At 40.4% G+C, this 15,396-nt stretch overlaps 1 protein-coding gene across 2 annotated transcripts; it reads right to left on the bottom strand.

Moving 5' to 3' along the window:
• Positions 1 to 6,348: 6,348 nt before the first annotated feature.
• On the bottom strand, positions 6,349 to 15,260 carry LOC114557980 (calpain-2 catalytic subunit-like). 2 transcript variants are annotated; one of them, XM_028581759.1, is made up of 13 exons: positions 14,839 to 15,260; positions 14,261 to 14,330; positions 13,884 to 14,002; positions 13,487 to 13,620; positions 13,216 to 13,387; positions 13,013 to 13,093; positions 12,845 to 12,930; positions 12,672 to 12,746; positions 11,102 to 11,262; positions 10,851 to 11,020; positions 10,739 to 10,750; positions 10,396 to 10,604; positions 6,349 to 6,802 (listed from the first exon to the last, which is right to left on the bottom strand). In XM_028581759.1, exons 1-13 carry the CDS (start codon positions 15,073 to 15,075, stop codon positions 6,793 to 6,795), a joined length of 1,536 nt encoding a protein of 511 aa, XP_028437560.1. In that variant the 5' UTR covers positions 15,076 to 15,260; the 3' UTR covers positions 6,349 to 6,792. The 2 variants fall into 2 exon arrangements, with proteins under 2 accessions (XP_028437560.1, XP_028437558.1); XM_028581757.1 differs by lacking the exon at positions 6,349 to 6,802 and having other exon boundaries at positions 10,303 to 10,604.
• Between the last annotated feature and the right edge of the window lie 136 nt (positions 15,261 to 15,396).

Raw genomic sequence — 15,396 nt, 5'->3', positions numbered from 1 at the left:
CATCTGATTATAATCTTTCTCTTACGAGCTACACCGATGTACCGACAGTTGTAGGGAACAGCAGGTGGATGCTGATTCACTAGGGTACAGTTAACAATTGGGAAACTAGCTTTGCTAATTGTCATATCGTTGTTGCCATATGGCCTTCCTCCTCCTCCATGACAGACAGCTTGGACGGTATTCACATTCCCTGTGATGAAGATATTGAAACCTTTGCAGCTGTTTCTTTGGTTCACTTGTGTGGGTGGGGTCACGATTCCTCTGACTCTCATCACCTGAGTACATTGGCCAGCCTTCATCCCATCATTGATATGGTTATATTGAAACTGAGCCCAATATTGTCCATCCACAGAGAGCACGGCAGCAGAGAGCAGCAGAACACCAGCAAAGATGTAAAGCAAAGTGAGATCTTCATGTTGATCTGGAGAACACAGAGTTAGAAAACCTGTTAGAGACTTTACTCTGACATATCTAACATCTCTTTATATTATCATATAAAAGCTGTTAGAGACTTTACTCTGACATATCTAACATCTCTTTATATTATCATATAAAAGCTGTTAGAGACTTTACTCTGACATATCTAACATCTCTTTATATTATCATATAAAAGCTGTTAGAGACTTTACTCTGACATATCTAACATCTCTTTATATTATCATATAAAAGCTGTTAGAGACTTTACTCTGACATATCTAACATCTCTTTATATTATCATATAAAAGCTGTTAGAGACTTTACTCTGACATATCTAACATATCTTTACATTATCATATAAAAGCTGTTAGAGACTTTACTCTGACATATCTAACATCTCTTTATATTATCATATAAAAGCTGTTAGAGACTTTACTCTGACGTATCTAACATCTCTTTAGTAACACTTGACAATAACCATCATTGATAAATGATAAACAGATCAGTTCATTATACTTTATATTTATTTTACTGTAAACAAACAATTAACTGATAACTAAAAGTGAGTGAATGTTGAAGAAGAGAGGGTTAAAATTGTAAAAAGTGAGAAAAGCTTAAAAGAAAACCTGTACAAGAAGGGGCAATAAGGTCTAAACATGAGATCAGAGAAGTGCTGTAGATTCATACTATGTTTGTGAGTGAGTGAGTGAGTGAGTGAGTGAGTGAGTGAGTGAGTGAGTGTGTGTGGCTCTGTGTGTGTGTGTGTGTGTGTGTGTGTCTGCGTCTGTGTGTGTGTGTGTGTGTGTGTGTGCTTTATGGTTATCTGCAGAACACAGATTTACAATAACCATCATTAATAAATGGTAAACATTTAGTTCATTATACTTTATACTTATTTTTCTGTTAACAATCAATGAAATGGTGATTTATAGGCCAGCGTTGAGAACATAGCAAGGCATCAAAAAGATCCAAAAAGCATTGAAAGAGTGAATGTATTAACTATCCATGTTGATGGATCAACTCTTGGATTTCCTCCAGCAGCAGAAAGCAGCAGCACACCAGCAAACATAGAGATCTTCATGATAGTCTAGGAACACAGAGTTATAATTATCTGAGATCAGATGAGATTATTAATAGTCAGCAGTTTAATGAAGAGTGGTTGCAGAAAGCTTCAGTCTGTCCTTCACTCAGCTGAGTAAACTCTGACACGATGCAAATCTGAAGAGTCTGCAGACAGAAAAATGAAATCATCTTGTGTCTTATATCGTCCGACAGAGAGAGGTTGTCTCTGAAGTTTATCACCATATGGTCACCAATCAGCTCCAGGTTCAGGTCTTACACCCACAGATCAGCAATAAATACACACTTCACTGATGGTCAAAGACAACCACAGGAAATCAAGAAGGAAAGTTAAGATGTGGTTTTCACACTTTGTTCTGATGCAGACGCTAATTAAAGTAGGTACTAGGTAACTGATGACCTACAAGAACAGACAAACATTAAAAATACTTTTGTTAATATCACAAAGTAGTCAGTTTAGTCAGTTAGGATGTACTGATGTATGCTTGCACTTTTGAGTGTGTGTGTGTGTGTGTGTGTGTGTGTGTGTGTGTGTGTGTGTGTGTGTGTGTGTGAGTGTGAGTGCGTGTGTGTGTCTCCGTCTGGCCTGAACTAAGAAGTCTTGTGATGGTGAAACTAGAACCCCAGACTGGTCTAGAAAAAGCTGATAAAGATCTCCACGCTGCAGCTCTGACCATGTTCACAGGAGAGACTGAGGTCAGAGCAGAGGCCAGCCTGAGACAGGAAGCTCCATGGGACGCCACCCATATGACCCTGAGGTGTTCTTCAGATAGGACACTAAAGGACACTGGGCCAGAGACTGTCTACAACAACAGACCAGCAGCCATCAGGCTGACTGAAACGAGGAGGGGGGGTGACCACAGGCTGCTCTGACTCATCTGACGCCTGTGGAGGACGGTACTACACCTACAGCACACACACATTCTGATAACACACACATACACTATTAGGAGAAGCTAACCTACTAGATCAATATATTTATTACCTCCAAAACAAGTATAAGCATCACTTGCACCCATTCTAGAAAATGCCTCAATGTTGATTCAGTTGCACATTCAGCACAGATTCAGTAATCAAGTCTTTGTATTTCCTGATACAGCTTCTCTCAAAGTTAGTGACGACTATGTTCATTTCATTGGTGTGTCAGAAAGAACTTAAAGAACAGAAGAAACATGTCATTGTTTTTATACATACATGTTCGTGCACCAACAACACAGGCAACTTGTTGAAACACGCATTTCTCCATCAGTCAGTAATGTCAATCTAGGGATGTGATCTCATGTTAACATTAGGAATCGGATTCTAAAATTCGTAAAGTGATAGGATTTGATAAATATGACTCTGATCATTTATTGTATGTCTGTCAGTGACCGACTTTTGGAAGAAGCCAGGAAATGCACTTCTGCTTTTAAAACACAAGACGTGCAGAAGGACTCCCTACACTGAACATCACTCGTGTCATTAGGGTCAGACAAAGTGTATGAAAAACAATGTTACAGGGACAGCAAACATGAATGTGTAACGATCACACAAATATTTGGGTCAGATAACACGTGTGTTGCAGTATTTCATTAGATCCTGAAGAACAGAACATGTTGACAGTGTATCATTCATCCCTTCATGTCTCCCTCTCTGAGCATACAGAAAGATTTGGGAGTATTTATGTCAAATGTCAAGTTTACTTTAGCTCAATTACCAATGACATATACATCATTTATGGTTCATATTTGCCATTTACCCCTGTGAGATCACATTTATGATCATATGATCATTTTCGTTTTTCGGGTTAACTCTTGTGCAAGGCACTGTATATGTGTCACATTCTCATTAGGGGCTGAGTCCCCCTAAAGATCTGATTCTAGAATCACCCCTGTTGAAAACTGTGAAATGTTTTGTAAAATAATGATTAATGAATAATCAAAAGGTGGAAATGTATTAATCTGTTATACTGTTGCTTAATCTTTCTTATAAATCTGCAGTTTCTACTTGAATACAAATGTCTAGTCAGGTTGTAGTGATGTATGCATGCTCTTTTGACCACACAGTTTGTTTCTCTATGATAACCACAGTCCCCCCCCCCCCAACTAGGCCTTTTCCTGCCCAGCAACAGAAGTACAAAAGTACCGTCTGCTTTCTCCTTCCTTTGTTCATTCTCTCAGATTATTCTGAGATGTACTGAACCTTCATTGCAGAAAGAATAAAGACTAAAAAGACTTTGTTGACAGAAGCATTATTTCAGATCTCACCTTCTACGTATTAGAATTTCCACCACACTCATTAGCAAGCAAGGGAACAATATATACACTGTTATACTCCATAATACCTCAAAATATGAAGCTGAGTGCATATTCTTTCAGGACGACTTCTTAAACATAATCACTTCTCACTCCCCTGAATGGATCAGCTGTAGAGGTGTTCACTTTAGTCTTAACCAATCAGAAGCGGCCATGAAAATCACGAGCCAATCACTGCACGACATCCCTGTTTTAAACCTGTCTCTCTCTGCTGCTCAGTTGTCATTTCAGGATATGCGCACCGCCCTCCTCCTCCCCTGCTCCTCCTGGGTCCTCTTCCGGTGGGCCTCTTCCGGTGGGCCTCTCCCGGCGGCCTTCGGTGTTGGTCTCCGGCTCACGCCACCATCAGTGTCTAGGCTCCATCGGGGGTTCATATTTCGGCTCTACCCCTTTTAAAAGTTACTCAGAATTTTTTAAATGATGGTGGAGTCTAATCTCCAAAAGACTGTACTGTAAATTTCACGCACATGTACAATAAATCATCACATATCTGAAATGAAGTCTCCTGATTGAAATACTGTATATTGGGACATGTGTACAGGGTACAAACCTACCTGTCACCCAGGTGGGTGCTACACATTGGTGGTGGTAGAGAGTAGTCCCAGATCTGATCTGTGGGAGATCCAGGTTTGATTCCCATTGCGATACATCAACCCCAATGTGTCCCTGAGCAAGACACTTAACCCCTAGTTGCTCCAGAGGCGTGCGACCTCTGATATATAGCAATTGTAAGTCGCTTTGGACAAAAGCATCAGCTAAATGACATGTAATGTAATTTTATTCAAAGTGACTTACAATTTATATATATATATATATATATATATATATATATATATATATATATATATATATATATATATATATATATATATATGTCAAAGGCCACACGCCTCTGGAGCAACTAGGGGTTAAGTGTCTTGCTCAGGGACAAATTGGTTGATGTATCAGCTTGGGAACTGAACCCAAGTCTCCCTCATCAAAGGCATGTATCATATCTACTGGGCCATCACCACCACCTTCGGTTACTGATAGTCTATATCTGCAACATTTCAAGCGATGTCCCTGGGTTGACAGTAGCACAGGAAGTGACTGCCTGCTGAACATTTCTGCTTGCCGCACATCCGACGGTGCCATTGCGGGTAGCTGCAGGGTTATCAGTCGGGAGCCAACCATCATCGATGTTTTGTTCCATTAATCCCGGAACATCTAACAGTGGTGGAGCAATCTGCGCTCCCTGGCTGTTTCCGCCCTGCGTACCTCCAGGACCTCCGGCAGCTTCCGCAGGACTCGGTAATGGCGCCACCTGTACTGACCCTGGGTCATTGCTGTTTTGCAGCTTGACATGATGTGCTGCAGGCTTGGATTTGGGACATTGCAGAGTTGGCAGCTCTCTTCTGAGCCATACCACAGACAGAGGTTGCTGGGGCTTGAGAGGTTGTCATGGTTGGACCTTATGAGGAAACTCAGCCTGGCTTGGGGGATCTTCCACATGTCGGCCCAACCTACAGTCCTGCTTATTACTCCTTCCCAGGTTGTCCAGTGTCCTTGCTGGCATTGGCTAAGGGCTTAACTGACTGCATATGTTGAGGAAACAACATGAATTGTGTTAATGGGATGGCCTGAACAGACCGATGTTGGGCTAGTTGTGTTATTGTGTGAAAATGTGACTACAGATTGGAAAGAATGATGTTATTGATTGTGATGAACTGTAAACTTTTAAAGATATGAATTGGAAAATTCAAGCATTTTGATCACACTACTGGTGAAGAGTTTAAAACATTTTAACTAACAGATATCAGCATCAAACCTCTCTGATTAATGACATTAAGACTAGTATTTTCTGTCAAACAGACAAAGTGTAGTGACATGAATGTTTTCTGAAAGATGATGTTTCTGTCTGTTAGTGTCTCTCCTTAAAAACAGCAGCATCATAACCATCAAACATTTAGAGATCAGAGCTGAAGTTGAACAGATTATTTTAGTTAGTGCTCCACTTGTGTTCAGTCTGTTCTCGTCAGCAGGACATGTTTCAGCTGTGTGTGTGTGTGTGTGTGTGTGTGAGTGTTTGAGGGTGTGGTGTGTGTCTGTGTCTGTGTGTGTGTGTGTGTGTGTATGTGTGTGTGTGTGTGTGTGTGTGTGTGTGTGTGTGTGTGTGTGTGCGTGTCTATGTGTCTGTGTGTGTGTGTGAGTGTGTGTGAATATGACTCATATCAAGAAAAACATAATGTTGGGGAAACTGCAGATATTTTATAAGAATAACTAACTAAATGAATAATAACTAACTAAATGTTACTAAACATAAAGTAAATAAACTTGAATGGGTAAACTCATCCTTGAAGAGATTCTAATCAGCGACGGTGTTTAACAATAAAAACTACAACTCCCATAATTCCTCGTCAGCAGTTTTCAGGCTTCTTGTCTTCAGAGAATCAGATGGTTTATTACAGTTAAAACTACCAAAAGTTGTTATTGTTATCGTTATTATATTGATCTGTAGTTTTACCCACATGTACTTTATAAATGAGTCAACGTGACGACATTTAAAACAGACCCAGAGTTAAACTGTCACATGTGTTTTATTCAACAAGAGACACAAGTTACTCTGATTCATCAGGTAGTAACTGATTACTCTACAAAGTGATAAGGATTGTGGTAGTTGTCACGAAGGACTTGAATTGGCCCAAATTGATGCACACCAGTATAAGTACACGGAGGCAAGGGTTGGTTACTGGTGCAGACAACAAGATTGAAATAGCCTCTTCCTCCATTGGTCCTACAGGCGGTTCTGATGTCATCAAGCGTCCCTATGATGAAGGTATTGATGTGCTTACAGTTGTTGTTGTTGTGTCTGTTAATTCTGCGATACATCACATTGGTACATGAGCCAGCAGTCATCCTAGGGTTGATATGCTTATATTCAAACAAGTTTGCATTCACAAACTGAGCATCTGCAGACTGAGAGCAGCAGAGATCAGCAGAACACCAGCAAAGATAGAGATCTTCATGTTGATCTGGAGAACACAGAGTTATAAAAGCTGTTAGAGAACTTACTCTGACATATCTACCATCTCTTTATATTATCATATAAAAGCTGTTAGAGAACTTACTCTGACATATCTAACATCTCTTTACATTATCATATAAAAGCTGTTAGAGAACTTACTCTGACATATCTAACATCTCTTTATATTATCATATAAAAGCTGTTAGAGACTTTACTCTGACATATCTAACATGTCTTCCCTTCCTAACGTAGCGTATGTCTTTAGTTTTAAAAAAGTCTCCTGACTGTCTGATGATATAATAACTTGTTAAGTGACATCATGAGTTTCTACAGCGCAGAATAACTGCACACAGGATTATTAATCTAAATCTTTCTGCAGGAGAAATCCATAAAGTCCTGATGCAACCAGAATAAGTTCTGAATGATTGTAGATATAAACATACAGAGTTTAAATGTGTTATAGACTAGAATAATAATCCACAGTATATTTACCTGAATGACAGGAGAGACAGATAGAAAAGTCCTAATCTTAATGCTGTAAAGTATTATAATATCATATTATAATACACACTTTATCTTTCATAAGGTCAGCAGCAGATAACATATTATAAAATTATAATATTCAACACGCCCACTCAGAGCTGCCCAGGTGACCCATCATCCCTACAGCAGATCAGAGCTTTAACTTCTAGTAGCTTTATCTTTAGTTTAGACTTTTCAATTTTATTTAAGTTTAGTTTGAGTTAGTTTTCAGCATGTTTGTTATTTTAACCCTGTCCTTGGGTCAAATTTGACCCGTTTTCAAAGTTCCTACATCAGAAACATGGCTCTTCAACCAAATTTCCCAAAAATAACATGTTTCCATACGCCATTAATGATCACTACTTTTATGTTCTACCCGGGTGAAGATTTGTGATCATCCATAAACACATAGTTCCCCGACTTTGAGTTTTAGTCAAGACAAGTCCTAACTTTGTCAGGGTTTTGGTATTTTGTTCCGTGTTCTGTCTTATTGTGGTAGTCTTGTTTTTCTGTTTTGCTCTGTTCCCTGTTTTATTTTGAAGGTCTTGTTTTCTGTCTTGTCTGGTTTTACCTCCTGTCTTTTGGTTTTCCCGCCTTTGTGATTGTCTGATGTGTTTCACCTGTTTCCCAGCCCTTGTGTCACCTGTCCCTCGTTAGTCCTCGGTAACCTCTGTATTTAGTCTCTCTGTTTCCCTTGTCTGTTGTCGGATTGTCTCGTCTTGTTTGCTGTTTGTTCTGTTTTGTTTCTGCATTACCTGTAGTGGATTTCCTTGATTTATGGATTAGTGTTGCATGTCATTATTAAAAGTCTTTAATCTGCATTTGGGTCCCAACCTTGCCTGCCTTTGCACCAGTCCTGACAAACTTCTCCTAATGTTACTCAAAAATTACCGGTAATTTAATGTAAATAATGTTTATTCACCCCAAAGGCTAAGGAATAGTTCGGAAACTGCTCCTAAAATTAAATGTATTCATTGCTTAATTTTTGTTAATATGTATTTAATAATTATGGTTCACTTAAAGCAACATTATGTAACTTTTAGCTGAAGCTGACGTTCCAATGAGACAACCTGTAGGGCTACTGAAGCCGTCTTGTGGGTAAAAGTCCTGTGGAGTTCGGCCAATCCTCCACCCCGACCATACCCACTAAAATTGGCATACGGAAGTACATGCCACTTAAAAATCTAACTCCCTCTCTACTACTGAGTAAACTTTTGGGAAGTAGTGAATAAGACTACCTTTACACATGGTCGTAGGGAGTTGGGTTGGGAACTGGAGGGTCGCTGGTTCAAGTCCTCGTACGAACCGAAATACGGAGGTGGACTGGTAGCTGGGGAGATGCCAGTTCACCTCCTGGGCGCTGCCAAGGTGCCCTTGAGCTAGGCACCAACACCCCCCCGAACTGCTGAACGGCACCTGTTCAGCAGGTGCAGCCCCCTCACTCTGACATAACTCCATTTTATTTTACCTTTATTTAACCAGGAAAGTCCCATTGAGATTAAAATCCTCTTTTTCAAGGGAGTCCTGGCTTTACATGCATTAGTGCATGTAAATGTGTGTAGTGTGTAATAACAATAGAGTGTAAATTGTAATTTCCCAATAGGGTATAAATTATTAATTATTAATTATAGGTGGCAGTGTAACGAGAAACATTAAGTTCCCATTAGCCAATCAGAATCCAGAATCTCTTTCAACGAATCACTTCCTCTCTCTTCTCTTCCTCCCTTCCTCGACTGCCTAAACCTCCGTTTGTCTCAAGCCCACAGGATGAGTGCCGTGTCTTAAAGCCACCATGGGCTTAACGGATAACGGTGGAAGTGCACCCTCTGGCCCAGAAAGAATTTTATCATAGACTTTGTAGGGACGAAAAAAACTTCTGTATTTCAGCGGATAATAATTTCTTTTGGGATACATCAACTTACCAGCCCAAACACTTAAAGGGTCCTTGTTTAAAATGTCATCTTTTTAACATTTTTAAAATTCATGAGTAGCCGAATCCAGAGTAATTAAATTAGGTATGATGAACATGCATAATGGCAGCGAGCAGAAAAATGAGACAGTGCCCACCCGCTCCCGATTGTTGGTCCTGTAGGACGTAGGAGAGTGGTCTGATGCTGACAATCTTGATAAATGTAGCGTTATAGTTTTAAAAATATCAACAACAAAGCAATCCAGCATCCCTGGCAATAAGACCAAAATAATAACAACAACAACGTTAAATACATATTAACCATATTATAATCTAGTGATTAAATGTTAATTTAAAACAGCGGTCATAGGGCTAAAAATAATTAGTTTTAAAAAAGTGCTGATATCACGAAAAAAACTAAAACATGTCGAGTACACAAATCAATTGATTCAATTACGTGAACATTTCACGAACTGCCATGAGGCTGGGTATTCACTGTAAAAGCTGCTATCTACTTTAGCTAATTCAGAAAGCTAGTCAACAGTTCCTTCATCTGGGCAACGTTATCTCTGACAACTTTGTTTTTGTCTGAGGCTGACAGAGGTTTTTCTGACGCTGAGGCAGTTTGGGTTGAAGCAGTTTTAGCTGAGGGAGACATGACGCTTTTTGGTCTGACACTTCACTTTCATAGACTTGACAGAGAGTTTTCTGAGACTGACTTTTGGTCCGAGGCTGTTTTTTCCAAGACCTAATGCTGTTTAGTATGAAGATGACATAAGGTTTTTCTGAGACTGAGTGACTTTTAGGCTACTCCGATGCCGATTCGCCTGTGACCTGATGCCTTTTCTTTTGAGTCTGACACCTGTGTCTGAGATCTGAGGATGTCCTAAGATGAAGCCCTAAACATTTCTGGTAGAGAGACAGAAAAGAATGTGCACTGAAACTCCAGTGGACTGAAAATAGAAATGCATAGTTTGAACATACTCTGTTGGCGTGCAAGAAAATAACATTAACAGTAAGTTTTGACTGTGAATTTAAGACTTTTCTTTGACCAGAGAAGGAGCTGGCCTCTGAGCTTTGTCCACTAGATGGCTGTATTACAGCAAAGCTCTGAGGTCTACATTAGCCTGCAGACATCAATCAGTCTCTATGTTACTGTAACACAATACCTGGCTGCAGCATGTTTCTCAGAGAACACCCTGAGAAGGAAGCTGCCATTCTTGTCAGGCTCGAAGGTCGAGGGAACAATGGCATATTCTCCTGGAGGAAGTTTAAAGCGGTTGCACACTTCCCGTGTAGGGACGAAAGAGCACTTGGCCACAGGTCTCTGTCGCAGCAGGACATCTGGACCCAGGTGAACATTGCTTTGGCCTTTGTACTGAAGATTAACAGGAGAAAAGGCCTTTTATAAATGAAATGTCAAGAAGCCACAATGCAATTAAACAATACTCGTGACACTTGTGTTTTGCATTTCAAATTTCAGAGAAAGTAAGAGATATAACAAAGACAGACCTGGTCTGGGACCTGTAAAAAGGAAACAGACAGAATCATTATTTTGTTTAAAATCAGTAAAATACAAGTCTCTGATTTCATGATAATGAAACATCAAATTATTCTGTGGCACCTTATAAATGGCAAAGCCAATGCTCTCAAGTTTGCGGCCGAGCTTCTTCTGTTGTCGCCCATCCTTTTGCATGAGCCCAACCAGAAAGGTACATCCATCCTTCCCATCCAGGGGATCATCATCCAAATCCTCCAGGTGCACCACAAACTGAGGGTTGGACGAGAATGTGTCTGGAACAAACAAAAGTGTAATTCTTTATATGAAGTGTAACAGAACTTCTTGCTCAGACATACATGTGGCTTCTCTGTTACCTGAGAACTTGCTGCAGCCGCCTGCAGTAGAGCCCACCCTCCATGTCCCTTCAAACTGGTAATGCTTCCAGTGGGCCACATCACCACTCATGAGCGTGTCTGGGGTCAAGTTACAGATCTCCAGCCTGGAGAACTGCTTGATAAAGTCTGAATAGGACATCCTGAGGAGAGAAACACATTTCTCAACAAAGAACAGTGGAACCTCATTTATGAAACGTGCGTACGAACTTAAACAGGCGTAGGACGGGCGTACGCCGATTTCTACGCAAAGCTCTGCATTTATCAATTTGAACATGAGCGTAGGCTGCGAAAAAATCTCACGTCTGGTCTGAACTCGTGTACGCAAGTTTTGGAGTCAGTGTGGACTTGCGGTGCAGCATATAATCAGTTTAACAGGAGAAGGAGAAGTCATCAGTTGATCTCTTATCAGTAATGGCAGATCTGGCTCTTTTAGAAGACCTCTATGCGCCTGCAACATTGTTTTAGCCTGTGGGGTTCTGTACAACATCGCACAGGAAAACACGGTGCCATAAATGTAGCGATGGAGCCAGATGACCCGATGCCTGGAGAGCAGTGTCCAGAACAGCCCCAACTGGGGGCTATACGAATGAGACAGGATATTATTCCTCGCTTTTAAAAGGTAGCCTATAGTGTTATGTTTGGCAATGATATTCAATACAGGAAACATGATGATGCACAACCTTTTTATTTATTCTTCAGGTTTTTGTTTCTCTTTCAAGTGAAGGATTTATTTCTGCCATTGACAGAGTTATTTCGGCTTGTTTTTCCAGCCCCTCTGCTGTCAGCACGGGGGGGTGGAGGATGCACGCTCTCCCTCAGATGTTGCCCCGTTCTGACTCATGAAAACAAAACACAAGTAAAATAAAAGACACTGCATAAACTCCAGACGGCTACCGTGTGTTTATTTAAATATAAGTACACCTACATGTAGGCCTAAGAGATTGCAATAGAAGCCTATAATTAGGACTATAGAATATATATGTCAAGCACGTATAAATGAAATAAACTTCACATGGAGTCCGATTTACTACGGCAACACTGTTGACCACATCAGTGATCTCTTTTCATCCCACATTCTTTCTAAAGCCTTTAATAACAGTTTTCAGGCTGCCAAATAGTACACACGTTAGTGCAAATGAACCGGAGATATCAGGGTTTCAATCTTCACCTCTGAAAAGTGCCGCGTCTCGGCCGGATTACGTCTCGCCACGTCGTGAATTGCAGGGGCGACGCCTCAAAAACGAGAATATATTGGGGCGTGATATTTAAATGACGATCGTTTCCAGCCGCTGCATTTATCAATGTACGACCATTCTTACGCTCTGATTGGTGTGATACGAACGTTTCATGAATCACACGTGAAGCCTGTCGTAAGAGGATTTCTGCGCTCATATCTGCGCTGGTTTCTACGTTAGGTTGATAAATGAGGGCCATTGTGTCCATCACTTTTTCTAGTCTGAGCCTAAATAGTTGCTTTGGTGATGTGGAAAATATGTAAAATATTACATTTATTCTCATGGAAATGAAAGGTTAAAGCCAATAGATTTACCAGAATTCTCCATCATCAGCTGCATGGTTCAACTTTGATTTCTCATCTTTGCTGACATTGTTCCATTCACTGGACCTAATTGTGATTTAAAAAAATAAATCATGCTTTTAGGATAATCCTGGAAATAACTAATGGTAGCTGATGGTTAAAGGATCTGGAACGTAATTATTTACCCATCACTCCAAGGCCCAGTCCACTCCTTGTTACCCCATGGGTTCCTGATGCGAAGCAGCTGAACCGGCTCGCCTTGGAAATGAACCTGGGAGAGAGCAACAGCAGGCAATGTAATTTGCATGCAGTTGAAAAAAAGCATAATGTTGACAGTTTAGATAATCATATACCTCCTCTGCACCAGTGACTGAGTATGCATGTCCCTTGAAAAGATTGAGAGGTGTAACTGCCTCTGTCTCGGCATCGGTTTTCTGAAAACACCAAGAACAACAATTTGATGACATAGTACTTTACTTCTGTTGGTGTGTTGGCTTGCAGGTAAGCATGCAAATCTGTATGAAAATAAGCAAATTATTATGAAAATAAGACCTACTTTATCAATAGAGCAACCAAGCAGTGAACCCAGGCTCAGGGCCTTCTGCATGAGTTGGAAGAGCTTCGGTGGAGCTTTGTCTAAGTAGTATACTTCTGCAATCCCTCCTGTGAAATCCTGAAACCCCTCAGTAGTGTTTCCTCCTTTCAGGGCCTCATAGCTGCCATACAACCTGTCAGACACAGAGGGATGTGATCAGATTTACCAACTATATATTGTAAATGTTCACTGGATTAACATTTCGATAAAGCAAAAAAAGAACGATCCATACTTGGCGTAGGCCTTCTCCAGCAGTGCGCTCCAAAACTCTAAGCCCACCGCTGAGTGAACGAACAGCAGCTTTCCATTTCTTGTTGGTAAACGGTCATCGATCACCACATCCACCCACTCACCAAACTGCCAGATCTGAGAAGAAAATATTCCCATCAGTAAACTCAACGTCAAATACTTTTATTACTCATGAGCAAGACAATTGTGTGATCCTTGAATAATATGTTCTATACTCTGCATGTCACATCATGGCAATATAGGTCAACTTATATAACTTAGAACCAAACACAAAGTGTTTTCATTGTTTTTTTTTTACCCTATTACCATGAGCCATCATTTTATGGTTGGACATGTCAGGAAAAAAGTTAGAAGTCAGATAAGAAGGGCATTTGTCTGACCTGGAAGTGAAATATCCCAGCGTAACCTTTAGTAAAACTCTGTTCCTGGGGCACCACGCGAGCCAGGATGTCCTGGTCTAGAGTCAGACTGGCTATTGCAGCCAGAAGCCAACAGTCACCTACACAGTAAAATCAGAGATGCTCTGAGATTGAGGAATATGCGGCATTCACCGCAGTGCAGCAGATGCTTTAAACAGCATATGACCACAAACCACCACAAGCTTAATGGCAGAATGGGTGGAGGGGTATAGACCAGGGATGTTTGTGGTTCCCTTCGAAAATCATCCCATCATCCATCCATCCATCCATCCATCAATCCCTCCACCCATCAACCCGTCCATCTATCCGTCCATCCATCCATTCTTTCCCTCACTTACCCAGAGATCCTTGGCAAATGTCCATCCTTGTGGCTCCATCATCAATGAACTTTGGGTTTGAGCACAGCTCCTATATAGAGAACCAAGCAATCAAAAAGTTGAACATTTTAGAGCAGTTTTTAGAAATCTTTCCTTGGATTGTCCGGTATCACACTACTGAGACAATAGGAGGAAATACAGTTCAATGATTTAGATCTGATGACTGCGTTGAAAGTAAAGAAAACCCATATGAAAATAATTCACAAACACATAATTCAACACATTTAGGTAAATTCTCTTCCAGAGATTATTACTATGGCGAATAGTAATACAGTATGAGGCTTAAGTTTAAACTTCTGTGGCTTTCACGTGTTCTGATCGCAATGCAAAAAGTAACGAGGTACAGCTAAACTTTTTATATATATATATATATATATATATATATATATATATATATATATATATATATATATATATATATATATATATATATTTTTTTTTTTTTAAGTCTATACTTAATGTCAAGTCAGTGACAAGCTCACCAACCATATTTGTTTGGTTAGTTTTCATTACTGTGTTTTTTCTTAGAGGCTTCCTACCTTTGGCCTTTTCCAAACAACCCCCTTGGTTTTGGATGAGTTTGGTCCCAGCTCATTGTAGCCCAGTGATGTGGGCTCAGCTGGGAAGCAGTTGTCCTCAAACAGGCGTCCACTCTTCAAACACTGCTGGCGCAGAGTCTCATAATCCTGCTGGGAGAACTTCACTGTTTTCTCGTTTGTGCCAATGCCTTGTTCCCTGTCCTGCTGACGGGCCAGCTGATCTGCCGTGGATGTCATCCTCACCTTGTAAGTGTATATAGCCCTCCTCTCTGTGAGCTGAGTTGGGTTGATGTCTGCTGCCTTTGTTCCAGCCTCCTTTATAGCTGCCAAAGGTGAGGGGAGGATAGGTTGGGATCACAGACAGAGACGGGTCTTTATATTATCATATAATAGCTTTTAGAGACTTTACTCTGACATATCTAACATCTCTTTACATTATCATATAAAAGCTGTTAGAGACTTTACTCTGACATATCTGACATCTCTTTATATTATCATATAATAGCTGTTAGAGACTTTACTCTGACATATCTACCATCTCTTAATATTATCATATAA

The sequence above is a fragment of the Perca flavescens genome, chromosome 6 (genome assembly GCF_004354835.1).
Source record: "Perca flavescens isolate YP-PL-M2 chromosome 6, PFLA_1.0, whole genome shotgun sequence".
Classification (NCBI taxonomy): Eukaryota; Metazoa; Chordata; class Actinopteri; order Perciformes; family Percidae; genus Perca; species Perca flavescens.
This window is presented reverse-complemented; position numbering and strand designations above follow the sequence as displayed.